The sequence below is a fragment of the Ursus maritimus genome, unplaced genomic scaffold (assembly GCF_017311325.1).
Source record: "Ursus maritimus isolate PB19 unplaced genomic scaffold, ASM1731132v1 scaffold_7, whole genome shotgun sequence".
Classification (NCBI taxonomy): Eukaryota; Metazoa; Chordata; class Mammalia; order Carnivora; family Ursidae; genus Ursus; species Ursus maritimus.
In genome coordinates, this window is record NW_024426885.1 from 4,591,454 (window position 1) to 4,619,262 (window position 27,809).

At 47.9% G+C, this 27,809-nt stretch overlaps 1 protein-coding gene and 1 long non-coding RNA gene across 2 annotated transcripts; one reads left to right on the forward strand and one right to left on the reverse strand.

Moving 5' to 3' along the window:
- Positions 1 to 919: 919 nt before the first annotated feature.
- MKI67 (marker of proliferation Ki-67) lies at positions 920 to 27,372 on the forward strand. The gene is made up of 15 exons (XM_040624219.1): positions 920 to 1,128; positions 1,536 to 1,715; positions 4,930 to 5,008; positions 5,116 to 5,231; positions 8,073 to 8,139; positions 10,211 to 10,256; positions 10,750 to 11,832; positions 13,227 to 13,396; positions 14,626 to 14,947; positions 15,038 to 15,156; positions 15,255 to 15,426; positions 17,271 to 17,426; positions 18,659 to 22,920; positions 23,932 to 24,375; positions 26,049 to 27,372. Exons 2-15 carry the CDS (start codon positions 1,624 to 1,626, stop codon positions 26,112 to 26,114), a joined length of 7,194 nt encoding a protein of 2,397 aa, XP_040480153.1. The 5' UTR covers positions 920 to 1,128; positions 1,536 to 1,623; the 3' UTR covers positions 26,115 to 27,372.
- Positions 24,399 to 26,679, reverse strand: LOC121101241. The gene is made up of 2 exons (XR_005833212.1): positions 26,599 to 26,679; positions 24,399 to 25,746 (listed from the first exon to the last, which is right to left on the reverse strand). It is a non-coding gene; the product is annotated as an uncharacterized LOC121101241 (long non-coding RNA).
- Positions 27,373 to 27,809: the final 437 nt, after the last annotated feature.

Here is a 27,809-nt window from a genome sequence, read left to right on the forward strand (position 1 = left end):
GGCAGCTCCTGACCAAGGAAAGCCAAACTCCGTGGGGTGTGGGGTGAGCTGGAGGGGGGGGGGTGACATGCAGGACGGGCATCAGCATGTTCTGGCTCTGTTCAATTCACACCACACTTGTCCACAGGACCCCCGCCCACCGACCGGGCAGGGGGCTCTGGAAAAGAATCCTGCGGTTATTTTAGAAGCCATCCATTTTGTATTGCTCAAGCTTTTTTAATTGGAGATTTTTTTTCTAATGGGAACACACTGTAAACCTAAACGCATAGCAATAGCAGTGATTAAGGGAATTATGGTTTCTGAAGCCGAATGCTCTGTAGCCATCAAAAAGAAAGTAAAAGGGGAAGATGTACTCAATATTAATATCCACAGGATTAATTAAGCAGAGAACATAAAGTATTGGAACAATGTGCATATTATGATCTTTTTAGTGTGTTTTTGAAGGGGACTAATGACACGTATAACTGGGAAAAGACACGAGAAATTGCTTGTAAGAATTGATTATCTTTGAGGAGATTTGGGAAGTTTAAAAAATTTTTAAACCCCCCAGCAACGAGTACCATATTGTGTACAATTGTGTTTGTCCTTAAAGAAAAGGAGGCAAGGGAGGTTTCCTGGCAGTAAGACCATGTTCCATTTCCGCCTTTTGCACTCTGTTCCTGGTGAGAACCCTGCGTCTTCCGCAGGTGCACAGGGAGCCCGCCAGCCTGCCCTCACCGCCCAGCGGAGCCCGCGCCGTTCCCTCTGGCCCCGCCCCCCCGACCCGCCCTCGCCTCTGCCCATTGGTCTGCCGTCGCCCCGCCGCGTCCAATCGCAGCGCTTAGCGCCAAATTCGAATCGTTGTTTTCATTTGAATCGGGAGGGCGCCGCGTCGGCTTTACGCGCGGAGCTGCTAACGCCGGGCGCCTCCTGGACGCAGCTGGGCTGGGCTACTTGGTCGCAGGCGAAGGCGACGGCGGGGGGGAGCGAGGAGTGCGGCGGCGGCGGCCGCGGGCAGTCCCCGTCCCTGGAGCAAGGGGCGGGCGGTGGACGCAGGTGGGCGAGTCTCTGGCTTTTCCCGGTGAGGACTTGGGTTGCGTCTGGCGGAGCGGTGGAATCACTGGTGGCTGTGCGGGCGACTGGTCTTGGGTGAGCCGCTGTCTGGGAGCCTCGGGGAGGGGGGCGGCCGGTGTGCCTGAGGGCCCGGGCCGTGGGGACCCCTCTGCTCTGCGGGAACCGGTGCCTGCAGCGCGACAGGGGCTCTGGGGAGGGGGTGTCGGTGGGAACTCCCGGCAGCCACGACCTTGATGGGCGGCGTCCTGGCCGTGGGTCTTTGGGAGCACTGGGTGTTGGAGGGACGCCCTGGGGTGCAGCCCAGGGTCTGGCTGGGGCTCCCCCAGGGGCCAAGTAAGGTGTGGGTCGGGGTGGCAGGAGCATGACGAATCATAAAAGTCAATTCATTTGGTCACTTACAAGAGACTCCCTAGCTCTTTGCTTTTAAAGTAACACCCCCCCCACCCCACCCCCGCCGCGTGTTTTGTTTTTGTTTTATTCAGTGGCATGTTCCTGCAGTAAGTTTGCTTCAGCAAACGGTTTGATGCATGACCTTCCTATAGGGATTATACTCAACATCTTCTTTAGAAAATGGGTCCTACAGGACGCCTCGTTACCATCAAAAGGAGTGGGGTGGATGGCCCCCACTTTCCACTGAGCCTCAGCACCTGCTTGTTTGGAAGGTGAGCCCTGCACATGGGTGGGCAATTTAGTTTAAAAGACATTACTATCCTAATCATAGATTAACAGACTGGAAACACCCTAGGAGTGGTTCCTGCCCCCAGATTTGCTAGGGACTTTCCTACCTCTTGTCAACATAACATAGTTGTTTATTAGGAAATAGAATTTTGAAAACAATATTTATATAGTTAAGTATTGTTTTTAATCAAACACATTTTAAAATTGATTTGATAAAATCTTTAAATGGAGAAAAATGTAGGTTATTCTCAAATACTGATTCACTGCAGGCGTTCTTTAGATGACCAGTGTGCTCATCTGAAACCCCTCCAAGCTTGGCGTGCCTTGGCTGTGGGGGAGCCTACTGAGCAAATGAGGGAAGGAGGCTCTGTATTTGGCTTGTTGGTCTTTTGGAAAAATGAAAGGACGTCCTGCTAGAGTTTTAAGAACGCCTTTCTTTTTGCTGGCCTGTGTTGGTGGTAAATAACTATGGTCCCTGTATCACAGGCACACTCCTCAGGGTTCATAACATGGGATTTCTTATAAAATGATAAGTTACCCTCTCTGTGGAGCCCTGTGAGGTGGGACACCCCCCCCCACACCTTCTACCCACACCCTGTCCTGTCCTACCCGCCCCACCCCTACCTTGTTCTGTGTCACCGCAGACATTCTGAGCTCTAGGTCATGTTGGTGCTTTTAGCCAGTTTAAACGTTTATGATTGGAATGTTCTCTTTATCTCCCTATGTGAATGATTCCTTTCCAACTTTCAGATATCTATTTAAATGTTACCTAAAGAGAAGCCTTTGGTGAACGCTGCACTTGTCTTTCCTAACACCACAGGGTGATGAGTCTTTGGTTCTGTCTCCCACTAAAAACTGTGTAAGGACAGGGACTGTCTAGTTCATAATTATGTACGCAGTGCCTGGTAGGGTCTGGCGAGAGACAGGTGATCAGTAGCTGGCATTCTGTGTCTAGCAGATGCATGGGCTGAGCGTGGAATCATAAATAGCAATGGTTCTCAGGGTTCTTTTGCCCTGCAGGAGACAACTGGCAAGGTCTGGGGCCATTTTTCTATGTCACTGTGGGAGGCTCAAGCCAGTGGCATCAGTGAACACAGGTCGGGGGTGCTGCTAAGGAGCCTGCAATGTACAGAACAGCCCCTACTATCAAGAATGTCAACGGTTCTGAGGTTTAGAACCACTGATCCATGGAGATTCTAGCTGGCAGTTTGCAGCCACACAAATTCTCAGTTCTAATGAGATTGTGTCTCTCTCTTGCTGGAATATTCTGTTACCTAGAAGTCAAATTCTCTTCTTTAGTTTAAAGTAGCTGATCACTTTCCATAGCTTCTTATCTCTTCAAAGGAAAAAGAATACACGTTTTGGTGTCAAATGTCAGTCATTCTGGCTATTCTACAGCAGTGATTAAATATCTTTTTATGTGGGATTTTATCATTTAAAACCCATTCAAAAGTGTTTGGTCATATGACATAGGTAGAAAGAGATATTCTTCTTTTGGTTTTATTTGGGAAAAGTACTTCTTACAAAAGGGCTGCAGATTACAGAGACCTCTGCAACAATTATTTGTTTTTTTCTTAAAGTGAAAGAAGGGGTGGGATTCCAGGAGTCAGAGCGGTCCCTGGACAGATAAGCAGCATCTCCAAGTTATTTTAGGAATTAGAGCAACAAAATTCAGAGCTTAAATTTCCAGTTGAGAAGTTCTTCTAACAACTTAACTTTAGCTCGTCTCGTGGATTAACACCCCGCCCCCCTTTAGAGAAAAAGCATGACTTACTCCTGCCAACCAATGACTCCACTACAAGAAACACCTTAGAACCTAAGTTCTGCATCCCATCTGTCTGCCTGCAAAGCTCATGGATGGAATGAGGCAAATCCCAGCAAAAACAAACCCAGAAACCCAACAACGAAACCTCATTTTAAATGAGGACAAAGTTTTGTCCAAAAGTGCCGGGGCTGGAAAGGTTAGGAGACCGTAAAACAAAATACGACTGTGCATCCGAGCCCCGGTTAGTGTTAATATTTGGGACAACCAGATGGCTTACACCTCTTAGCTGAGCCCATGTCTCTCTTTATATGGACAGAGCTAGCACTGCTCTATCCACAGCTACCAATAAACTGCTTTGTCCTTTACAATCTATTCGCCACACCAGGCTGAAACCACTAAACCACGTTTTTCCACGAAGGCCAAGGAAAAACCGTGGAACTATGCAGGGACAAGAAACTTAGCGCACACTCACCCTCACACAAACCAAGCCTATCAGCCCTTGGGAGTTCACTCCCAGCTCTACGCGTATTTTATACCACTGTGTCTTTTATATGCGTTCTAGAAAGAGATAGTCCCAGCTCCAGAATAGTGTATTGAGAACAGAGCGGAGAGTATATAACTGTTCGAACTTACAGTAAAGGGAACCCCAGAGACCCAAGGAAACTTATTAAGGACCATTTGGATTAGTTTGCATGTGGGTTTGGAAATTCTCCCTTCTGCTGCTTCCTGCTGATGTTCTTTGTGTGGAAAGCGAAGTTGAATCTAAGAATGCTTATTCCTTGCCTGCATTCGTATTTTTTATAGTAGACTTGTGAATCTGTCCGTTAATACAGTGTCGTTTTAAGACAATGGAAAGCTAATGAGTAAATGGCATTGACTGTGTGCCAGGCAAATGGCAGACATTTGTAATTCATTCAGTGTTTGAACAACCCCGTGATATAGGCGCTGATGTGATTTTCTTTTGGTATCTGAAGAGACAGGTGTTAGCATAGAACACAGCAGCCGTAGTGACGATGAAACCTTTAAACATACATAACATTACAAAGGAACACACGTAAACCTTTCTTTATGGAAAAAAAGCACAGAGTATCAGAAATCGTTACAGTTCTCCAAACTGATAGAAAGTGCTCACTTATTTGGGTCTTATAAGCATAGGTATTTCAGTAAAGGCAATCCAGTTTTGTATTCTAATATTTTCCATTATAATTGTTTTCAAGTACCCGAAATCTTAAAGATTTAAAATAGTCGCTTCTACAGTACTTGTCAAAATTGTTCGCCAAATGCACAGGTCATCCGATCGCCCAATTGATTATCCCTTTCTGTCATTTCATTTATGGATCAAACATATGGTCAAATGCTGTTTTATTTTGAAGCATTCATGGAATTTCTAAAAAATTGCAGCAGCCTAAAACTTTTGATTTCTTTCGTCGAAGGGGTATCGAATGTGACATTCGTATCCAGCTCCCTGTCGTGTCAAAACAGCATTGCAAAATTGAAATCAGTGGGCAGGAGGTAAGCGGGTGTTTGAAATCTGATTTTTTTGTTTTGTTTTTTGACTTTTCATTTCACTTTTTACCCATTCGTCAATTACCTATTTTCCCCTTTCTTCTACTTTGCAGGCGATACTGTTTAATTTCAGTTCCACCAATCCGACACAAGTGAACGGATCTGTTATCGCACAGCCTGTTCACCTAAAGCATGGAGATGTGATCACCATTGTCGATCGTTCTTTCAGGTGGGTGAAAGGTAAAAACTAGTCATTCTCGACACAAGTGCCCCGGACTAGCCTGGCAGACGTCTGTGAGTTTTCTGGGCTGCTGATGACGTCAGCGCGTTTGAGGCGGCCACTCGCACCCCTGGTTCGCAATCTATGGTCACGTGGGTGTAGCAGGGATGACCCCCTTTGAGGATCCGGGTGCAAGGAGCTGGGCCAAGAAACGTGACCAGAGCCTCACGGAGTTTTATTTTTGTTGTGAGTGTGGTGAAGCCGCGTGCATTTTTCCGTTTCTGTTTCATTTTAAAGTAAAAACGCTCCTGGGGAAAAGACACAAGACAAGATGTCCAGCTCAGCTTATCGTGACGTGAGCACCTGGGTGATTATCATCTGCGAAGGGACTGAATTGTGTCCTTTCAAAATTCACATGTTGAAGTCTTGACCCCCGGCAAGCAGAGTATGACTGCATTTGCAGACAGGGCCTTTGAAGAGGTGACTGAGTTAAAAGAAGGCCCTTAGGGTGGGTCCTAATCAATCTGACTGGTGTTCTGGTAAGAAGAGGAGATGAGGACACAGAAGAAGGGGAGCAGGTGCTCAGAGGGACGGCCACATGAAGGCAGCAGGCGCGGCCCTGGCCAGCGCAGGAGAGAGGCCTCAGGAGAAAACAGTCCCGCCTACACCTTGGTCTCGGACTTCCGGCCTCCAGCATTGTGAGAAAATACATTTCTGTGTTGATGCCACCGTGTGTGGCATTTTGTGTGGCAGCCCTCGCAAACTAAAACACCACCCAAGCTATAAACAGACTATTTCCAGAACCTTCTGGAAAGTTCTTGTGATCACTGCTTCTTTCCCCCACCAAGTAAACCACCTGAGTGGCTTTTCCGATAACATAAAGTCTTTGGAATTTTGCTACCTAAGCATGCGTCTCTAACCGCCATGGCTTTGTCTGTCTTTATTAAACTCCATAAATTTGAAACAATGAAGTATGTACTTGGAGCTGACTTCTGCTCCCACGCTTGTGAGAGCCAGAGCATGGATGTCCCAGTTTGCTCTTTCTCGGTGTCTAAATATTTCATTGAAATAATATCCCGGTTATATACACAGTTATACACTATTTATTCATTCTGGACGGATGTTTGGGAAATTTCCAGGTTTTGAAGTGAGCGGAGGGCTTGCTTTATGACCAGATGTGGTAAATTTTTTACTAATCTCTCCTGTGTGTTTGAAAAGGATATGCGTCTATGGCTCTCGGGGCGGCGTGGTGGTTCTGTCCACGTACGTCCATGAGATTCAAATCCCTGGTTCTAGAATCAGCAGTAATTTAGCCCTTGATTCTTACTCAGGTGTGTAGGTTGAAATCACACATTGAGGATTTTTTTGTTTCTTTCTGTTTTTTTAGCTCTTCTGTTTTTGCTGTGTGTGTGTGTTGAGGCTATCCTCTGTTGAAACTTAAAATTCTCTCCTGGTGGGTGAAGCTCTCTTGCTTATCTTTCCGAGATACTCTGTACCTTTCGTGATGCTTGTGTGTCAGTAATTGCATGTACCATATTTTCCAGCACATCGCTTTCAACTTCTCCTAATCCTTAAGGCTCAGATCGTCTCTTGGCACCGGCTGTTCAGTGCCCTTTTCTTTACAATCGGTTTATCTTCTGGATAGATCGATTCTTTTATCATGAAATATGCTTGGTCTCCGTGAGCAATTTTTATCTTGAAATCTCTTTGGTCTGCTGTTCGCGTAGGCCCCCTCCAGCTCTCTTTTGGCTGCTGTTTGCTCGGCGTGTCCCCTCCCATCCTGCCACGTTCATCTGTAGGCGCCTTTGATTGTGTATCTTGTCTCTTGTCGGCAGCACACCCACCCTTGGGTCACGTTGGTCATCCGTGCTGCCGAATGGAACGCCGACCTCATTACTGCCTCCATGCGTGTTAAGCAGATCCTTCCTATGTGTCAAGTGGTCCTCTTTTCCACTGGGCTTCCCATGAATTTGCCTTCCTTTTTAAAGGGCATGCTTATCGAACAGACTTTAGGCAGGGAGTATCTGATGTGGCATGGAAACCAGAACTTCTTCCCCCAAATGAGATGCTGTTCTGATTGAGATTAATTGAGATAATTAAATACCTCCAACACAAGAATGGGGAAGGGGTCTTAGGAAGAGGGACTTGACCGTGAACTCTGCAACCGGGAGAAATAATTCCAGACACCCCGCTGTTTTCAGATCAGGCCGCCTCACAGAGGCCAAGGTCATCATGCCCATAGAAGGTGGTTCTGTGAATTCTGCCCAAGGTCTGGTAGAAGGACTGTGAATGTCGTTAAATCTGTCTACATCTTCAAAAATGTGCCAGTCTTTGTTCAGAGACAGATGCGGTAGTCAGGGAAGAGGAGGTCGCAGTGATCCTAAGTTACAGGGTGGCTGTGTGGTGACCTTGCACTAGGTGACATCACCAGGGGACTCAGGCCTCAGCTTCCCAGGTGACCTTCACAGCCCTCAGATGATCTCCACGGATATGAACCGGGGGGAATCCGACTGGCTCTCATATGCAGGTTTTCACAGAGGAGGTACTCAGATAGTGTTAAAATCACACGGTTTATCAGCGTTCAGAAATTAATCTGGGTCCCCCCCTCTGACAATAGTGTTCCAGAAGAAATCTGAGACAACCTATCCAAGTTTTTCACGTAAAATCTTTTTTTTTTTTTTCACGTAAAATCTTTTCTAACTCTACCTTTATTTCCATGAATAAGGTGAATCTCTTGAATAAAACCTGAAGTTTGTCCCTTGCTCCTTGGACATTAATGAGACAAGGAGGCTTTCCCGTCAGTCACAGAGCTGGAGTCTGAATGTGTGTCTATCCTTCTGTGCACTTCAGGTATGAAAATGAAAATCATCAGAATGGAAGCGAGTCAACGGAATTCCTGGGACAACAACGCAAACAGGTGATGGGGGGTTATCTGATTCTTCTGCACGACACTACGAAATCATTTATATGCATGTCAGTGAATGGTGTCTCACAAGGGAGGTTGACTCCTCGAGAGGGGCAGGCAGCTGACATCTTAAACAAGTTGAACTTAGACATACTGAAATCACTTACAAATAAGCTTTTTTTTTTTTTTTTTCCACAATGAGAAGACTAAGTCAGTCTTAACCCTTTGGCCTGAAGGCTCCTGGAGTATCTCACGATCTGATCTTCTTGCCAGCCTTTGGTTAGGACAGCCCATCACATAGATTTGAAATCTGGGAACCAGATCAGTGGCTCGTGTTGTCCCCAGTTACTGGGGGACATCCTTACGCTCCTCCATCCTTATGCATCTGAAATGATCGCATCAGAGCTGTGAGTCTCAGAGATGCTCCCTAATTTTGATGGAGAGACAACCCACGCCCCTGGGAGAGCGTTACTGCACTGTATCAGTGTGAGAGAATCTTATTACTGTGTCCATCCAAACAGTGTGGCTTTATCGGCATGCAATTCTGGGCCCATCCTTAGAGTTTATGAAGCTTTATGAAGCTACCCAAGCTGGTCTCTTGTGACCAGGTTGTAATTCACTGGCTTAAAAAGTCATTTCATACCTACGCCTGAAATTAGCAGGAAGCCCTTCAACTGAAAATCTCTGCTCTAGCTACGTGCTGCTTCCTCCCTAGAGGAATGACCTTAATGGTGACCTTGTCCCTCTTCGGCTTTGGAGGAGAACTAACTTTTGAGGTTCTCTACCCACTTTCTTGGTAGGTATTAGAGAACCAACCAAAACGCTGGACTTAGAGTTAGAAGTGGTCTCAAAGGCCTGTGAGCTGTTCGTTGTCTGGATTGTGCTAAAGTCAATATTGAAGCGGAATAGAGAGACCGTGTTACAGTAGTTTGACAGTGATTTTTATGTCTATGGAACATAATGGTACAAAAAATGGGATTGTATGCTTATGTTAGGTACATATTTTTAAATATTAATTCATTTTTATTGCTTAGTCATAAGATCCTTGGCCAACTTCAAGTTGAGAATTAGAAACTAATTCCTCGGGGGCGCCTGGCACAGCGGTTAAGCATCTGCCTTCGGCTCAGGGCGTGATCCAGCGTTATGGGATCGAGCCCCACATCAGGCTCCTCTGCTATGAGTCTGCTTCTTCCTCTCCCACTCCCCCTGCTTGTGTTCCCTCTCTCGCTGGCTGTCTCTGTCTCTGCCGAATAAATAAATAAGATCTTTAAAAAAAAAACTAAAAACTAATTCCTCACTTAGCGAGTTAGAGAAGCAACGTGTCAGATACCAAGAAATCTGAGACTGATTGAAGAGCCAAGTTAAATTATTTGCCTTTGGATATATTTTGTGATTTTTTTTCCCATAATTCAGAGGAGATACTTGCCCTCCTTTGAAGCAACATTGAACTTTTATACCTTACATCATCGTTATGCTGTGGTTGTTCCTCGCGCCCCATAAAAGTCTTCTGACAGGTTGTGAAGGTGGCAGGTGGGGGCCAGGTGGGAGTGCTGGATCTGATTGTCGCTCTCGGAGGGCGCGGTCCTGTGATGTGCTGGTTTCACTTTTGCCTGAACATCCGGGCTCGGATGCACCTGCCGGCGCACGCACCCAGGCCAGGTGGGGCCTCAGCTCACCCACAGGTCCTGCAGCCTCTTTCTGATAAAACTAAGTATTAAGTCAGTAATCCTATGCCCTTGGTAGGTTCACAGATGCTGAGCGTAGGTCATGTTTAATTTTAGCTTCGGTTCTTTCATATGGTGATGAGAAAGAAGTCTGAGGAAGTTAGAAAAACTCAACTGAGGTGCCATTTAAACAGTTTTGAGCTTCAAGTTTGTTTCTTATTCTATCATTATATTTTTTAAAATCAGCCAAGAAATACTTGTATTATGAGCACTTGCCCCTGCCTGTCTTTGGCGCATTTCTCAAAGTCTCTAAAATTCCTATAAAACAGTTTGGTAAGAAAAAGCATCCATAGCAAGAATATGACCGTTGGTATTTGAACGAGCACCTAAATCGCTGTTTTTATTTTGCCAATTCACAGGAATCTCTGCATCGGGTCTCAAGGTCTAGCTTCTCTTCCGACCCTGGTTAGTAGTTTTTTGGTTTTATTCTGGGATCCTGCAAGATCAGCTCTCTGTGTAGCGTTAGGGCAAGGAAGAGACACCAAGAACACCAGCGTTCTGCATCTAAGTTCACAAAAGTTAGGAGGTTGTGGTACTTAACACGACAGATGGACAGACACCTGAGTTAACATTTCCTCAAGAGAGGTGTAGGGCGCCATGCTTATCGGAACGTCCAAGTGTAAAGAAACTGAACACGGTGTCGGTCTAACTGAGCAGGCTAACAGCAGGTGATCCCTTATACTGGTTATAGGAGCCTGATGTGATTTATTTGTTCACATCATAATTCGAGTATCAGAATACTTTTATTACGCATTTTGACATTGAGTAATTTGTAGGCTAAGGGAAAAACTAGATTACAAGACAATTTGAAATGGTTGTAAAATTTGAATACTGCGCGGTGTTAATCACTGAGAAAATCTTGCACTTTCTGTTTCTTATTTCATAACTCATTGCCAAGATGGGAAAGTTGAAGATTCCAATGCCCGTTCAAAACTCTCTGAAGAAAATGTTTCAGGAAGTCCTCTGGTACACGTGAAGCATGGCAAAGCAGCTGGCACAGTCTCGGATGGCCCCGAAGATCACACTGCTAGCAAAACTCTTAATGGTGTTCGTTCCTCAGAACTTCCTGGAGAGAACTACAGAAATGCTATGGATCCTACAGCCGGGGATCTTAAGGAAGATTCCAGCGGACCCTTAGTGAGCTGTAATGGAGAACTGAAGTCTTTCCCTTCTACATGCTATCCAGAGAATAGCGAAAACCACCAGTCTCCCTTCAGGAAGCTTTATGAGTCAATGAAGGAAGAGTTTGATGTGAAATCAGAAAAAGGAAATGTCCTACAGAGTGGTAGAAAATCGGGCTCACGGAGTCATCGCACGTCAGAAAACGAATGTTCTCGTGGGTTACAAGATGGGACACAAGTCCTGGTCTCGCTTAAATCCAGACCCAGGTCGGGTCGATTCACCCCAATTAAGGCCAACCCTTCTCTGGGAGAACAAGGAATCAGCCAGACTGAGGACAAGAGAAAAGATGAGGAGGCTGTTGAGACACCCAAGGAGACCATGGGACCCAGCATACCTCCTAAGGAGGTGACAAGAACCAAGACCCTGGTCCAACATTCCCCACACAACTCCTCACGAAAACGTCGGAGTGAAGACGTGCGTGTTCCCAGCGAAAGTGAATCCGTGAGTCTGGATCAAAGGGAAGGTTTCGGGACAGATAACAAAACATCTATTCCTCAGAAGTTCCCAACCAGAAATCAAACACCCACTAAAGTCGGAAATGCTGATAATTTGGAGGCTACACCAGAAAAACACTTCTCCAGAAAGGGGAGTAGTGTTCCTACCAGTGTGGACATTCCAACCACAGAACCAGAAACTCAGAATCACACTGTTTTAGCTCCACTGCCCGTTCAAGTTGAAAGGAAGATTCAAGGCGTTTCCGGGCACCAGCCTGAGAAAGTGGGTGCCCCCGCTGGGCACCTGGGCTCTGGGTTCCCGGGCTGCAGTTCGGTTGATAGCGGCCACTCTGGTGACTCCATTAGTAAGTTTACTTACCTGTGCGTTTATTTTCCCTGCAGGCTCACACCCACCTTGTTTCTAGGTCTGAAGCCCCGAGATCTTCCCCTCAGCAGTGAGTGCACCGGTGCAGGAGGTCCGTGAGGCCCGGCGCTGTGCTGGGGAGCCGGCCGTGTGCACCGTCTGCCCCGATGGACCCGCCCTCCCGTCCTGGACAGTGGTACCCAGGGCCTCTGGGAGAGGGGCAGGTTGTCAGGCAGGAGACAGCCGGGGATCGTAAGGGGGTCCGAAACCATGTGGGATTCTCCCGTCCCACCTCCGAGAAAATAGGAAGGAAGATACACCCAATAAGCATAATGGCTTTTCACAGAAGTTTTAATTCTGAGCCATAAGCCCCTGTATCCTTGAGTTTGGTCCCGTAACTGAGGTCCAGGGAAATCAATCCCTTGGAAATGTTTCAATAGAGGGTGTCTCGCTGGGATTTATACTCTTCTCAGGGTCTCCTACTAGCAGTTTTTTGTTTTTTATAAAACAGTGGACTATACCCATGGGTTTATGCGTCAGGCTCTGTTGTAGGTGTTTCCCAGACATTCACACTTTCACTCCTCCACGCCGGCAGAGGAGTGCCCACGGGACAGGCATTCCTGGGATTTCCCTCTTGAAAGTAGGGAAGCTGAGAGCCTCACGTCACACAGCGGGTGGCAGAGCTATGACCCCTGGAGTAGGTTTGGCACCTCCCCTGGGCGTTCACCACGCTTCTTGGGGCTCTGCAGGTGTTCCGAAGCAGCGGGCTTACTGCCCGGGCTCTGCTCTGCAGAGGGTCCCTTGGGCGAGGTGCGCCGCGCTCGGAAATGAGACCCGCATGCATCCATCACAGTGTCCCCATGAGTCTCGCGAAGGGGCATCACTTAGGCAAGGGATTTCTGTTGTGTGCTGGCTCACGAGGATGTGCAGTGGGTTGGGACTCATGACTTGCCGATTCGGATCACCTGGAGAAGTTGTCGAGTTCATGACTTCTCGCTAGATAGGTCTGGGTGAGGCCTGAGTTCACAGGTGGCTTTTGAAAAAGCCCTCTTGGGTCGCTATGGCAACACCATCTCTGTCATTGCCCAGCTCCAGCGTGGAAGCCACCGGTCCTCCCCGGTCCCTTTATCAAGCTCTGTCTACACAGGAGTTTTCACCCTTTTGTGGAAAACCTTTGTCCTGTCCAGTTAGGACGTGCCCTTTCTTTGGTTTGTCCCTGGATCTTTCCTGAGCCTTTCAAGCAGCTCCAGTGCCCTCAGCCTTACAAAGGCATGAAATGCGGCGGTGTTAGGTTTCCGCGGACTTCCCCAGTGGCTTGTCTAACTGCAACCTGATGGGAGTCTGTGTAAGTCTGTATCTTCCATTTTCTCTCCACATTTGTATTCCGTACTTTAGATAAGATTGAGGGAACACCGCTGAAAAGAAGGCGGGTCTCCTTTGGTGGTCGTCTGAAGCCGGAGCTGTTTGATGAGAACTTACCCCCTAATACACCTCTCAAGAGAGGGGAGACACCGAGACGGTCTCTCGTCAGCCACACTCCGCCTGTCCTGAAGAAAATCATCAAGGTACGTTGATGATTAAAAAATCTAAAGGAGAGCGCCTTCCCTGGGCTTCTAAGCATGGTTCTAACATGGCCGAGCACGGTCCTCAGGGCTGCCCTCTCCTGCAGGGGCTTCCTGCCAGCCAGGCTTACAGGTGATTGCTCGGGGGGTTCCGTAAAAACTAGCAATTTCAGGGGCACCTGGGTGGCTCAGTCGGTGAGGCATCTGACTCATCTGACTTGATTTCGGCTCAGGTCATGATCTCAGGGTTGGATCAAGTCCAGCTCCGCCCTAAGCTGGGGAGTCGGCTGGAGATTCTCTCTCCCTCTCTGCCCCTCCCCCCACTTGTGTGCCCTCTGGCTCGCTCTCTCTCAAAATAAATAAATAAAATCTTAAAAACAAAAAAACACTAGCCGTTACAAAATCTGGAGACATCATGACACATAACCATAAGGCAATGTTTTTTCTTCTAGAATTATGTGGTGAAAGGAAAATCTTGATGGCAGCACACCTATGGTTTTTACCGTCAGCTCTTTAGAACTTCTAATCTCCTACCCTAGGCTGTGCTGTCCTCCTGATTTCAGGTCTCTAGAAAGTTATGGCCCCACGGCTCATCCTCGTCAGAGGGCCTGGGCAGTCTTAATTTCTTTTTCATACCAAAAGGAGTATAAGGTATGTCTGGCTCCTTTTCCATTTTACACTGGCTCCCAGCAAGGAGCAGCCATCCTTCCGTGTAGACCGAAGGGGATTAGACACCTACAGATGGTGCTTTTCTCCAGTTCAGCTCTGAGCAGGCTCATGTATCACTCCTTGGGAGGTTCCTTCTGCCTTTCTATCCAAAATACCCCAGCTAAGACTTGTTCACTGTTTTTCCCCATTCTTTTTTTTCTTAAATGGGAGGGACAGATTCCCCTTTCTACCTGACACTTGACCAACAGTCGGTGAATATTTAAACAGCTAAAATCCTTAATGGGGGGACACCTGGGTGGCTCAGTGGGTTAAGCATCTGCCTTCGATTCAGGTCAGATCCTAGGGTCCTGGGATCGAGCCCCTTACCGTGGTCCCTGCTCAGTGGAGAGCCTACTTCTCCTTCTCCCTCTGCCTGCCCCTCCCCTGCTCGTGTGCTCTCTCTCTGACAAATAAATAGATAAAATACTTTAAAAAATAATTCTCAATTGGGTAGGGTTTTCACATTGACTACAGAGGTGTTATATTTGTGGTAAGGTTTCTTATGAACATTTAAATCTCATCAGGAATACCCTCAACCATCAAGAAAAGAAGATTCTTCAGAAATCCGTTTGGAAGTGACTGCACAAGACCAGTGTAAGAGATCTCCAGCTCCGAATCTGACGAAAACGTCACCAGTTGCAAATGACACCCGCCGTCGGTCACGCAAGGTGTCCGTGGTCTCCAGTGGCAGCAAGTCTCCTCATCACACAGACGTTCCCAAGAGGGGAGCAAGGAAGAGCGGCAACTTGCCTTCAAAGAGAACTTCCATCGATCGAAGCCAACATGAGATCTTGCAGAGGATTTACTCCAAAAGAAGGAGTGGTGCTTCTGAAGCCAATTTAATTGGTGAGTGTTGCGTTGGCAGATAATGGCATCAGGTTTGTTCTCTCACCGGGACGAGTTTGGAAACGTTTCAACACTTTCTCCTTCTGACAGTGGCAAAATCGTGGGCGGACGTCGTAAAACTCGGAGCCAAACAAACACAAGCTAAAGTGGTCAAACATGGTCCCCAGAGGCAGCTGAGCAAAAGGCACCGGAGAGCGAATACTCCAAAGGTAGGAGGCGCCCTTTCGCAGCGTACTCTTACGCACAATTCTGTGGGGTGTGCATTTACGCTTTGACGTTCTCTTCATCTCGTTCTGTTTTTTTCCAGAAGCCTGTTAGCGATGTTCACAATCAGTTTAGCACAGGCCACGCCAACTCTCCTTGTACCATAATAATAGGGAAAGCCCACACTGAGAAAGTACACGTGCCCGCTCGGCCCTACAGAATGCTCAACAACTTTGTATTCAGCAAAAAAATGGACTTTAATGAAGATCTTTCAGGTAAAAACCTGGCTTGGGTCTTACAAACGCTAGCCCTCTGACCCTCCTCCGTGGGAAGATATGGAGGGGGGGTGCTACAGTTGTATCTGCTGTGAGTGGTTTTTGGGAGGATAAACATTCTATTTACCTTCCTGGGGTGGTGATGGTTCAAGGAAGAGAAGGCTGGATTGGAGAGCAGGAACGGGTCCCTGATAATAAGGGGGGCTCATGAGTCCTGCAGAAGCAGGTAGGAATGCTAAACCCACACCTGTACCTCGGACTGCAGCGTGGGTGTGGATAACTGAAAGCTGCTTTATGCTAAGGAGAGCAGGCTTGCCCTTCAAATTGCCCTTTCCCTGCGTCTCTGCTAATCGATTGCCCCAAAGTTAGAGCCATTGGTCTGAGCAATGTTTTGCCGCTTCACGCTTTCTTTCCCTACCATGAAGCTTAACTGTGTCTTGAAACAAAGGCCCGTGAAAAGGTTTCCCTCAAGCATCAATGGTTGAGCCAGTGTTTCCATTCTCTGCAAATGTGGGATGTGACCTCCTTGTGGTTGTCCTAGAGTAGAGCCGAGGCAAGAGCCCAGGGCTGGCATTTCATGCTCCATGGTTTGACCACTGGTTTCTGCCTCGAACATCTTTGGAGGCAGGTGAGACTTGATTCCACCTCCCATTAAATGGATTCTTGTTTTTATTTCCTGGCATATTTTAAGATGGAATAGTTGTACTCCTGTACAGAACCCGCCTAAGGTGCCCTGAGATTACAGTCATAGTTGGATCAATACATTCAGCTTTTTAAAAAAACAAACCACAAAAAACGCAGAACGTCATAGCCAGTTTTGAGAGCACGCTCAAGGAGAAAAAGTTTCGAGTATATGCCGCCGATCTGCAGACACATGCACGTACGTGCATCCTTGTAAATTATGGATGAGTGTAACCAACATCTATGTTAGCAAGCATTGAAACCAATTCTCAAAAATACTCTTAAGATAAAATTAGTAGAAACTTAAATACTTAGTGTCCAGGAGAGTGGATTTCCCCAACTTCCTTCAAGACACCGTCCTAGAAAATCAAACACTCCCACCCCTTGATGTGAGTAATTTGATGACAAAACACCAGCCTATGCCGAAGACTGGTCCTGGGTATTTTAAGGAAGGCCTGAGCTGGGGCAGAGGGATGAGATTTTTAAGTGAACTGGCTGATTGGAGGACCTTAAGAACAGGCTTCCCAAATACAATTTGCCAACAGATGGCACACAGGGCATGTTGATCCATTGATGGCAGAATGAGGAGAGGAAATGTACTTCAGAAAGATAAATCTTCCATCAAAAGAACTGTATGGTTCTTTTCTATTATGTCAATACTACTTTTTGGTGTTAAAATGAAAACATGGTGATATTATCATTTGACAATACTATTAATGGGCTGCCCGATGGACAGTCATTTTTTAAAAAATTGGGGACATTTTATTTGTACGTGAAACCCAGATCTACATAAGTTAGGACTTTTCTAGGCAGCATGAGGATGCTAGATTTCTGGATGTCTGGAGGGGAGAGGCAGAGGGGGCTGGCCTCTGTCTCCCAGCCAATGCTCAGGAGCAGGGCAACGGGCCAAGACTGAGATGGCAACTGCCTTCGTTAGATTTTCTCACCAAGAGGAAAGGCAAAGAAGAGATACGATTCCAACTTCTCATTACTCTTCAACAAAAGGAGTTCGTTATTAACACAAGACTCCGTCTCCCAAGAATTCTGGGGAGGGGTTCCCTGTTCGCTCTCTGCCACTCCCTCTGGTGTATCTGAGGACTGGCGTGGCTGTTGACACGTTTGAACAATATGTTCATTGCTTTTCCAATATTCTCACATCACAGGGTTAACCGAAATGTTCAAGACTCCGGCGAAAATGAAGCCACAAGCAATGAGCCTATGTCCCAATGCTTTTTCAAAATCAGAGGATTTCCTCGGAAAAAAGCCGGAAGTACCTAATTCAGGAGAAAAACCTCTGCTGTGCACTTCAGAAAATTTTGGTTGGTTTCCTGTTTTGTTTTTTTCTGAGTACTTGATGTTTTCAGTAGGAATTGTAAATGGTATCATTATATTTTTTTTTACAACAGATACTGTATCGTATCTCTACAATAGATACTCCCGAAAAAACACCATTTGCAGATTCTCTGTTCTGTCGTGTTTAGGGGAAATTCCTATTAGCAGTTGAACTAACGTTGGTATGTAGCGAGTGGCATAAAAAGGAATAATTGTAATAATATTTTTTAATAAATGTAATTAATAATTTAATTAATAATTTTAATCCTATAGTTTAATAACTGCAAACTCCCTGCATACGTTTCTGCCGTCTCTATTTAAAGAGGTTGACCAGCAGAGAATTAGAACGATCGCTCATCATAGTTACGTAAATTTCTCAAATTCGAAATAACTGTAAATAACCCAAGAGAAAGATCATGCGCAGTTATTGCTGCTGATCTGGATGGCCTGTGCCGCGGTGTGAGCCCGAGGTGGGAGAAACGAGTCTGTCTTGTTCTCTCCCTGAGTACTGGCTACCCACTGCCCGTCGCAGAGGGAACACCGACACTAACGGAGCCTCCTCCACTGAAAAGCAGGTGTTTCCTGTGCGGTATGGACCCCAAGCATACGGAGCATAAACCGTGTTAGGGTGTGGGTGGTTCAACAGGAGAAACAGCTGTTAGCTTCTCACGTTTGAGGAAAAGAATGGCTGTGTTCAGATGCCCGAGACACCGTGTGGCGGCCTTCAGGAGTCCCTTCTTAAGGACTTTTTTTTCTTTTATCTGATCCGAATCATCACCTCAACATGACTCCACAGTCTGCCACCAGATAACATTATTCTTTTTTTTTTTTTAAAGATTTTATTTATTTATTCGACAGAGAGACAGCCAGTGAGAGAGGGAACACAAGCAGGGGGAGTGGGAGAGGAAGAAGCAGGCTCATAGCATAGGAGCCTGATGTGGGGCTCGATCCCATAACGCCGGGATCACGCCCTGAGCCGAAGGCAGACACTTAACCGCTGTGCCACCCAGGCGCCCCCAGATAACATTATTCTTAAGTGTGCGCCGTTCATATGTAAGACGGACACATGGCCACATAAGTAGCCAGCTTTGTGAGCTTAGCTAGCTGGTTAGGAGGCTGAATTATTGGCTCTTCTGCAGTATTTCATAAAGGGAAAATACCAAATTGGCACAAACAGGGAAGAGAATCTATTTCTCACGTGTGTTTTTGTTTTCTGTAGGAGAGACTATATTCCCCATGACTCAGAATGCACCGCAAGAGCCATCCGATCAAAGTCCTGTCAGCTCTGCTCTCAGACGGCCGGCTATTAGAGTAAACTTGGATGTCGAGAAAGCTCCAGGCTCAGAGGCAGAGCCTCCAAAGGCAGCATCAAGCGCAGACAAGTTTCGAAGGTCCGTGGAGCTCAGAGGTACGCAGACGCCGGGCCCAGGGCCCAGGGCCGAAGAAGCAAACACCGACACTGCCGAGAACACTTCCGGGCAACGTCTGAGGAAAACTCCACAGCGAAGACAGAAACCAGAGGGAGCTACAGAGGAATGGGAGAGCTGTTTTGAAGCATGTGAGAAACCTGTCAAATCAGAAGACAGTTCTGAAAAGATGGTAGATATGAGGAGATCGAGAAGATATTCAGAGCAAAAATGGAAACCAATAGCAGACCTGAGCACCCTCAAGAGACAGCAGGACACAGAACCCAAGGAAGACCTGGGGGGCATCCAAGGTCTCTCCCTAACCCCCAGTCACACCCAGGAACTAATGGATGTGGGAAACAAAACTGCAGAAAAGTGCCAGAAATCTTCAAAACCAGAATCAGTTGGCATGCCAACCAGGATGAACATACAGCTCAAGACCTCTCCCCAGAAAGTGGACCTAGAGGAAGAGCCATCATCCCTCAGGAAGCCCACCCGAACGCTGGGGGAAAGCATCCCCTCACACAGAGAACCAGGAGATGGTGATGAAGACATGAAGTGGTTTAACAGAACTCCAAAGCAGAACATGGACTCTGCAGAAAATGTAACTGGAAGCAAGAGGCAGTCAAGAACACCCAAGAGAAATGTCCAGTCCTTAGAAGACCTGGCTGGCCTCAGAGAGCTTTTCCAAACACCAAATCACACAGATAAACCAAGGACTGATGGTAAAACCTCCAAAGTCCCCTGCAAATCTCCACTAGCAGACCCAGTTAACACACCAACGAGTAGAAAGTGGCAGCTTGAGACCCTTCCCCAGAAAGTGGACCTAGAGGAAGCACCCTCAGCTCTCAGGAAGCCCACACAAACACCAAGGACAGCCATGCTGTCGTACAGAGAACCAGGAGGTGATGATGAAGACATTAAATTGTTCAAGGAAACCCCAAAGCAGAAACTGAATCCTGCAGAAAATATAACTGGAAGCAGAAGGCGGCCAAGAACACCCAAGAAAATGGTCCATTCCCTAGAAGACCTGGTTGGTCTCAAAGAACTGTTCCAAACCCCAGGGCACACCCAGGACCCAGTGACTGATAACAAAACCACTAAAGCCCCCTGCAAATCTCCAGTAGCAGAGCCAGTCAACACACCAACAAGTAGAAGGAGGCAGCTCAAGACTGCTGCCCAGAAAGTGGATATAGAGGAAGAACCCTCAGCTCTCAGGAAGCCCATACGAACGGCGGGGGAAAGCGGGCCCTTATACGGAGAACCAGAAGGAGGTAATGAAGACATCAAATTGTTTAACAGAACTCCAAAGCAGAAAGTGGACTTTGCAGAAAATGTAACTGGAAGCAAGAGGCGGTCAAGAACACCCCGGAGAAATGTCCAGTCCTTAGAAGACCTGGCTGGCCTCAGAGAGCTCTTCCAAACACCAAACCACACAGATAAACCAATGGTTGATGACAAAACCACCAAAGTCCCCTGCAAATCTCCACTAGCAAAACCAGTCAACACACCCACAAGTAGGAGGCGTCAGCTCGGGACTCCAGGCCAGAAAGTGGACCTGGAGGAAGATCTCAGGAAGGCCATGCAAACACTGGGGGAAAGCACATACACACACAGAGAACCAGGAGGTGGTGATGAAGACATCAGATTGTTCAAGGATACCCCAAAGCAGAAAATGAATCCTGCAGATAATGTAACTGGAAGCAAGAGGCAGTCAAGAACACCCAAGAAAAATGCCCAGTCCTTAGAAGACCTGGCTGGCCTCAGAGAGCTCTTCCAAACTCCAGAGCACACTCAAGACCCAATGACTGATGACAAAACCACCAAAGTCCCCTGCAAATCTCCACTAGCAGAACCAGTCAACACACCGACAAGTAGGAGACGTCAGCTCGAGACCTCTCGCCAGAAAGTGGACCTAGAGGAAGAGCCCTCAGCTCTCAGGAAGTCCACCCAAATGCCGGGGGAAAGCATCCCCTCACACAGAGAACCAGGAAATGGTGATGAAGACACCAAACGGTTTAACAGAACTCCAAAGCAGAGCATGGACTCTGCAGAAAATGTAACTGGAAGCAAGAGGCAGTCAAGAACACCCAAGAGAAACGTCCAGTCCTTAGAAGACCTGGCTGGCCTCAGAGAGCTCTTCCAAACACCAAACCACACAGATAAACCAACGGCTGATGACAAAACCACCAAAGTCCCCTGCAAATCTCCCCTAGCAGAACCAGTCAACACACCAAGTAGAAAGAGGCAGCTCGAGACCCCTCTCCAGAAAGTGGACCTAGAGGAAGACCCCTTAGCTCTCAGGAAGCCCACCCGAACACCAAGGAAAACCACGCCGTCATGCAGAGAACCAGGAGGTGATGATGAAGACATTCACTTGTTTAAAGAAACTCCAGAGAAGAAGCCAGACCATGTAGAAAATGTAACTGGAAGCAAGAAGTGGATAAGAGCAGGTAAGGAAAAGGCCCAATTCCTAGGAGACATGGTCGGTTTCAAAGAGCTCTTCCAAACCCCAGAGCACACCAAGGAACTAACAGCTGTTGTCCAAACTACAGTGATGCCCTGCAAATCTCCACTAGCAGAAGCAGTCAACACACCAATCCACATGAAAAGATGTCTGAAGATACCTCTGGGGAAGGTGGACTTAGAGAAGGAGCTCTCCCCTCTCGGGAAGCCCACCCAAACGCCAAGGGAAGCCACACACACATACACAGAACCAGGAGGTGGGGATGAAGCCATCAGACAGTTCAAGGAAACCCCAAAGCAGAAACTGAACCCTGCAGAAAATGTAACTGGAAGCGAGAGGCGGCCACGAGCGCCAAAGAAAATGGTCCATTCCCTAGAAGACCTGGTTGGTCTCAAAGAACTGTTCCAAACCCCAGAGCACACCCAGGACCTGGTGACTGATAACAAAACCACCAAAGTCCCCTGCAAATCTCCACTAGCAGAGCCAGTCAGCAAGCCAATGAGCAGAAGGAGGCGACTCAAGCCCTCTCCCCAGCAAGCGGATGCAGCGCTGGAGCCGTCGGCTCTCAGGAAGTCCACCCGAACATGGAGGGGAAACACAGAGTCACTCAGACAACCAGGGGGTGCTGATGAAGATAACAAATTGTTGAATAAAACTGCAAAGCAGAAACTAGACTCTGCAGAAAATGTAACTGGAAGCAAGAGGCAGTCAAGAACAGCCAAGAAAAATGCGCAGTCCTTAGAAGACCTGGCTGGCCTCAGAGAGCCCCTCCAAACCCCAGAGCACACCCAGGACCTAGTGACTGAAGACAAAACCACCAAAGTCCCCTGCACATCTCCACTAGCAGAGCCAGTCAACAAGCCAACCAGTAGAAGGAGGCGACTCAAGCCCTCTCCCCAGCAAGCAGACGCGGCGGAAGAGCCGTCGGCTCTCAGGAAGTCCACCCGAATGCGGGGGAGAAACACACAGTCACACAGAGAACCAGGGGGTGCTGAGGAAGACATCACATCATTGAATGAAACTTCAAAGCAGAAGCTGAGCCCTGCAGAAAATATAACGCTCAGGAAAAATCGGCTAAGAGCCCCCAAGGAAGAGGCCCAGCCCCCGGAAGACCTGGCCAGGCTCAAAGAGTTGTCCCCAGGGCCGGATCGCAGCAAGGAACCCGGGAAGGACTCGGGGAGCATTGAGGGAGCTCCAGAGCAAACTCCAGACAGGAGGAAACCTGTGGAAGTTTTGCGAAGAGGCCTCAGGGCCCCAAGAGTAATAGCCGTGGAAGACCTCGGGGCCCACAGAGAGCCCGTCGAATCTGGAAGTGAAGGCGGTGTTTCCCTGCCCTCCAAGAGGAAACGAGGGACAGAGGGAAGTTCGACAGGAACGAAGAGGCTGTGCTCTGCGACCCCTGCCCAGGGAGCTGCAGAGGAGAAGCCGCCCCAGAAGAGGAGGAGGACGACTCCCACAGAGGAGTGTGGCCCACCCGAACCCCTGACAGTGAAGAAGAGGATGAGGGTCGTGGCAGAAAGGATGGAACTCCTGGAAGACCCACCGAGGAGCCACAGGGAGACTAAAGCAAGGGGACGAGAAGCAGGGAGGACGACCCCTCCACATCAGGTGAGGCTGGGGGTCCCGGCGTCGTGATATGCCGTCTTGGATGGGGCTCTCTGACTGGGGCTAATGTGTGGCATAAACAGTTCGTAGCTCGAACCTATATGTGAATATCTTTTCCCAAAGGGGCCTGCGTTCCACCCTGAATAACTGCAGACCCATGTCAGGAATCCTTTGGGGATTGATAGACGGACTGGGGGAAAATAGCTAGTCAAAATTATTCCTACGAATTTTGGTTAGAGTTTCTCAGGAACTGGTTGAGTTATGCTCATCTGCAGAGGTGGGGAAGGTGCTGCGAAAAGGTGGGAGCTCAGTCCTGTGTTGTTCCGGACCCCACAAGCAGGAGCGCTGTGTTACCTGCCTCCGTCCTTACTGACAATCTGTGGGGAATCTCGTCCTGAGAACAGCCTACCTGTCCGGCTTGTGAGGTAGGAAGGGTGACCCCTGCACGGAGAGAAGTTTGTAAATTCAGTTCCAGAAATTGCAGTCCTCGCGTCCTGTTCCGGCAATGATTGGTAAAGGATTAGGAAATCGTTCACTGCTTGAAAAGGGAGCATTTTTCTAAAATGCTCTTTTAACGCTTGTTGTAATCCGGTTTGACGTATATGATACCCAGAGGTGGTGATGGAAATTTAGACCGGATTCCTTTTTTTAAAGTTGTTAAAGATTTTATTTATCTGAGAGAGAGAGAGCATGTGCGCGCAGGAGCCGGGGAGGGGCAGAGGGAGAAGCAAACAAACTTCCCTCTGAGCAGGGAGCCGGACACGGGGCTCGATCGCGGGATTCGGAGGTCGTGAGCTGAGCCACCCAGATGCCCCTAGGCTGAATTGCTTATTCAGTTTATCAGTAGAGGGGATTTCTCCCTGGAAAAGAGGGATTCCTGGCGTCTTAGAAAACAGCTGTTAACTGTTCAAGCGAATTCTTTTTAAGTTCCCTTTGATCGCCTCTCTCTCCGCGTTGAACTGTGAGAATTATATTACTCATGAGTGGCATGTTGCGATGTCTTGACATTTTTAGGGAATGTCCCTGCGCTCTAGACGGCCAAATAAAACTGAGGTAGAGGAGGAAAGACCCGAACCTGTCATAACAGCAGGAGAAAAGCCGAAAACAAAGACGAGTGACAAGAAGCCCTTGATGACGTCCGAAGAGACGATGTTACAAACCCCAGAAGACGGAGCCAAGAATTTGACATCTGGGGGCAAAGCCCCTGAAAGCAGAATGCGGCTGAGGTCTACGAGACCGAGTAAGACGCCCTCACCTGACGTAGCCGAGGGGAAGCAAAGGGAGAAAAGAGTGGGTGTCCACAGGAAGAAGCAGGAGGAAGAAGTAAAGCAAGCTTCAGACCCCGTGCGTTTGAGATCCAGAAAAATTACAGTCCCTCCTGCAGGAAATACTCTCGAGGGCGAACCCCAACAAAGGGTAACTCGGAGTGCCAAGAGAAGTGCCGAAAACATTAAAAAGGCAAGTAATTTACTGTTTTTCTGTCTTTTTTTTTTTTCATGAGCACACAGTACTGCGATATAATTTTGCCACATGTGCAAAAGCAAAGAAAACATGACGCGTGACACGCTGCCAGCTCCTAGTTATACTAGTGGAGGAAGCATGAGTCTAACCCGTGTATTTTGTCGTAGCTGTAGTTAGCTGCATCTGTCTTGGGAATTCCACTTCCAGTAGAAAATTGACATTATGAAGACACCATCCAGGAGGAGCAAGGAATTTATGTTGTCAGTACGTTCTGACTGCCTGCAACATACCCAGTATGAAAATTCTAGGTAGAGGTCTTCAGTGTCTCGTTAGTTCAGCAAAACTTACTAACGCAGAAAGGTGGTCCTGTCTGGCGTTCCAAGGAGTTCCTTCGGAAAGCTAGAACGGATGGAAGCCAAGGGTGTCCACACGGCAAGGGGTACTCAATGCCTGCTAATGTTGGGTCACCTTTCGCAGCACGAGCCGCCTGGGTTCTGAATAAATCCACAACCAGTGACTGAATTCAGTTGGTGTCCTTCTGGGGAGTACTTGGTTTTGTTAATTTAAAAGAAGGGGCTTCCGCAGCTCCGTGCTGGGAGTGGTATAAATTTCTTAGCACCCATTTCGAGCCCAGAGGCCAGTGCCGTGGGCCACTGCTCGAACCTACAGCTTCACTGTCCGGTTCGGTGCGGCTGCAAAGGCAGAAGAGGTCTGTTCCCTGCGTGCCAGGATGGCGGTGATGGCACCATCCGGGGTGTCCCTGGGCGCCCCTGCCCCCCTTTGAGCCGTGAGGGAGCAGGGACAGAGCAGGTGACTGTGGTCGGGGAGAACAGAGGTATTCCGCCCAGCCCTTTATTAGCTCCTGTAACGCCCGTTCTCTTGTGCTCCGCGTGTGGGTCTCCACCTTGACCTTGCCCTGACATTTCAGTCATGGGACGACCATCTGTGCCGTAGTAGGGGACACCTGCAGTCAGTATTCAAGAATTTCCGGTCATTTGCTTTCAAACTCAGTCTTCGATTATTTGAATTCTTGCCTTTTTTTTCCTGACCCTTCCCTCCCCTCAGTGACGCGTTAATGATCCCTTGGTGAGGTCCCTGGGGGGTCCGCCTCTGATGGGCTGTTGGGTTGGGGGACGGTGTAAAGTAGGAGCAGACAGCCCACTGGTTCTGAGAAGGCAGATGGTCTCTTGTTTTATCTGGTTGTCCAGAGGGATGAGCCCCCTCTCGGCTCCTTCCGGAGCAGGTGGTCACGCTCACCGAGTTCGGAGAGATCGTCTGCTTCACACGCAGACATTATTGAGAAGACCCAGAACGTCTTGTCCTGTTTGAGCATTTGAATTCACTTTTTTGAATGGTATTTTTTAATTACTGAAAAAAAAAAGTGTGTATTTGTGTGGACGTTTTCTTTCTTTTCTTTTTATTACGTATTAACTTAAAAATAAGTTACAAAGCCTCCTATTTAAACTAGAAAAACCAAATAGTAACAACATTTTAAAGAACAAAAGCGACTTTCACAGGCCACATCTCAAAACTCATTTCCAACCTTAAAATTAGTTTCCTAAAACTAAGGGCCTGCGTCACACCGAGTAAGGATTTGGGTTTTTGCAGAGTTGGTTATGAAAAATTGTTCTTTTCAATTACTTAAGAGTTCTATTTCTCTTTCCAAACAGGACAATGACAATGTGTGCATCAAGAAATTAAGAACCAGAAGTCGTCGGGACAATGAAGATATTTAGCTAAGAAATTGAAAAGGGAAAAAAAAAAGTAATAAGCTCAGTTTAGTGACATATATTCGACTATAATATTTGGGTACATTTCAAAGGGAAGTTTGTAAATAATGCTATCCGGGTGTTTAAGGAAAGAAAGCTTAGAATCTTCTGTCTCCAAGTGGTCTGTTCACAAAGGCCCCATTGGAGGTCATGAAGAGGACTGCCGGTCTCATAAAGTGATAAAAATAGAAAACTTGGCTTGGGGACAGGTGGGGGGCGGGGGTTGGGACCAAGCGTGGCCTTTAATGTGGCAAAATGAAGCCCTGAAGTTTATCGCCCCGGCCCGTCCTTGTTAGCCCCACACGCCAGCACTTGCTGTGCTGCACTGTAAATGCTCTGTGTTGGTCCGTGTCCCACATCAGAATGTGAAAGCAGGGGCTTCTGTCCCTGGGTCCCCAACAGTGGGCAGGTACTCAGGAAACTGAATGAATGGGCAGATGAACAAACTTACCAGCTATTTCTTTACCATGAGGGACACGTTGGGTCCCCTCACAAGGGCTGTTGGTCACCTGCATGGGACAGCCCCATCCTCAGGGTCCTTACCACGGAAGGGAAGACACACGTAACCTGGAGGAGGCTGGTGGCCCCAGCTGCAGGGCGTAGGGCTCACTGTATTTCAGGACTGACAGGCGGCTTGCCTTTTCCGCTTCAAGCACCTTGTCCGACCTGGGACTGCTCACATCTGAGAAGGCATCCGGCACTGAGTGTCAGGGCCATCAGCCAGGATGCCACTTGTCTCTGAATGGCGACAGCTCTCCTAGCTTCTCGCGTTTTCCTTTTACCTTTTCTGAGCTTTCTCCTGAATCTGCTCCCACCTGTGCTTTCTCTGATTGCCCCTGTTGGCCTCCTTCCTTTCCAGCGTGTCCCCTTGTTCAGGAAACAGCCCAAACCCTCCTCCAAAAGAGGGACCTTGATTCCCGCGCTGTCCATGCTAGCTGCGGCCCCCTTCAGTCTCGGACCCGGACAGCTGCGTGCCAGGCATCTCCACCTCCATGTTCCACTTTGTCCTGTTCCTCTTTCTGTGTTCCCTGAATTAGAAAACAGCACACCTTCCCTCTGGGCACCTGCCCGAGTCCTCCCCACTCCCCTGTCCAGCCAGGGTGAGGTGGGGATAGAAGACCAGAGAGGATTGCTGTCCCCTATAGCGTCCCTGTCTGTCCATTCTGATCCCATTGTGTCTGGCATGGAGCCAGGAGCACATAATAAACAATATCTGCTGAATGAACGCCTGAATCTAGGCGCGTCTCTGGGTCAGTGGTAGCTGTGTTTGCAGTCCGGCTGTTGGCGGAGGTTGTCCGGAAGAGGGCCGGCCTGGTGGAGGGCGCTGGGGTGGGGCTGGGAAGGGACACCTGAGAGCCTCCACGGGGCAGGTGATGGTTGAACTGGGCCCGAGAGGGGTGGGATCTTGGGGAGCGGAAGACCAGGGAGAAGTCAAGGAAGTGCAGCCCTGCTGAGAAAAGCCACTTTGAGGGTGCAAGTCATGAACGTGTCGTTGTGGTAGCAAAATACAAGAAAATGTAAAATAATGGGATTTTTCTCTGATTAAGTTGTTCTGCTAACATTTCAGATTTAGTAATAATTATGAACCTTGCATATAGAAAAATTTCAATTAGCCATATGCCTGGGGAATGGGATATACTGGTTAATTAAAAAACCCTTTAG

Bases quoted from the DNA above. Each gene is read 5' to 3' on its own strand.
- MKI67 (XM_040624219.1), top strand. From the start codon at position 1,624: ATGGGTCCTACAGGACGCCTCGTTACCATCAAAAGGAGTGGGGTGGAT. The intron at 10,257-10,749 runs GTTAGTAGTTTT...CTCATTGCCAAG, and splicing joins TAGCTTCTCTTCCGACCCTG to ATGGGAAAGTTGAAGATTCC. The intron at 22,921-23,931 runs GTGAGGCTGGGG...TGACATTTTTAG, and splicing joins GGACGACCCCTCCACATCAG to GGAATGTCCCTGCGCTCTAG.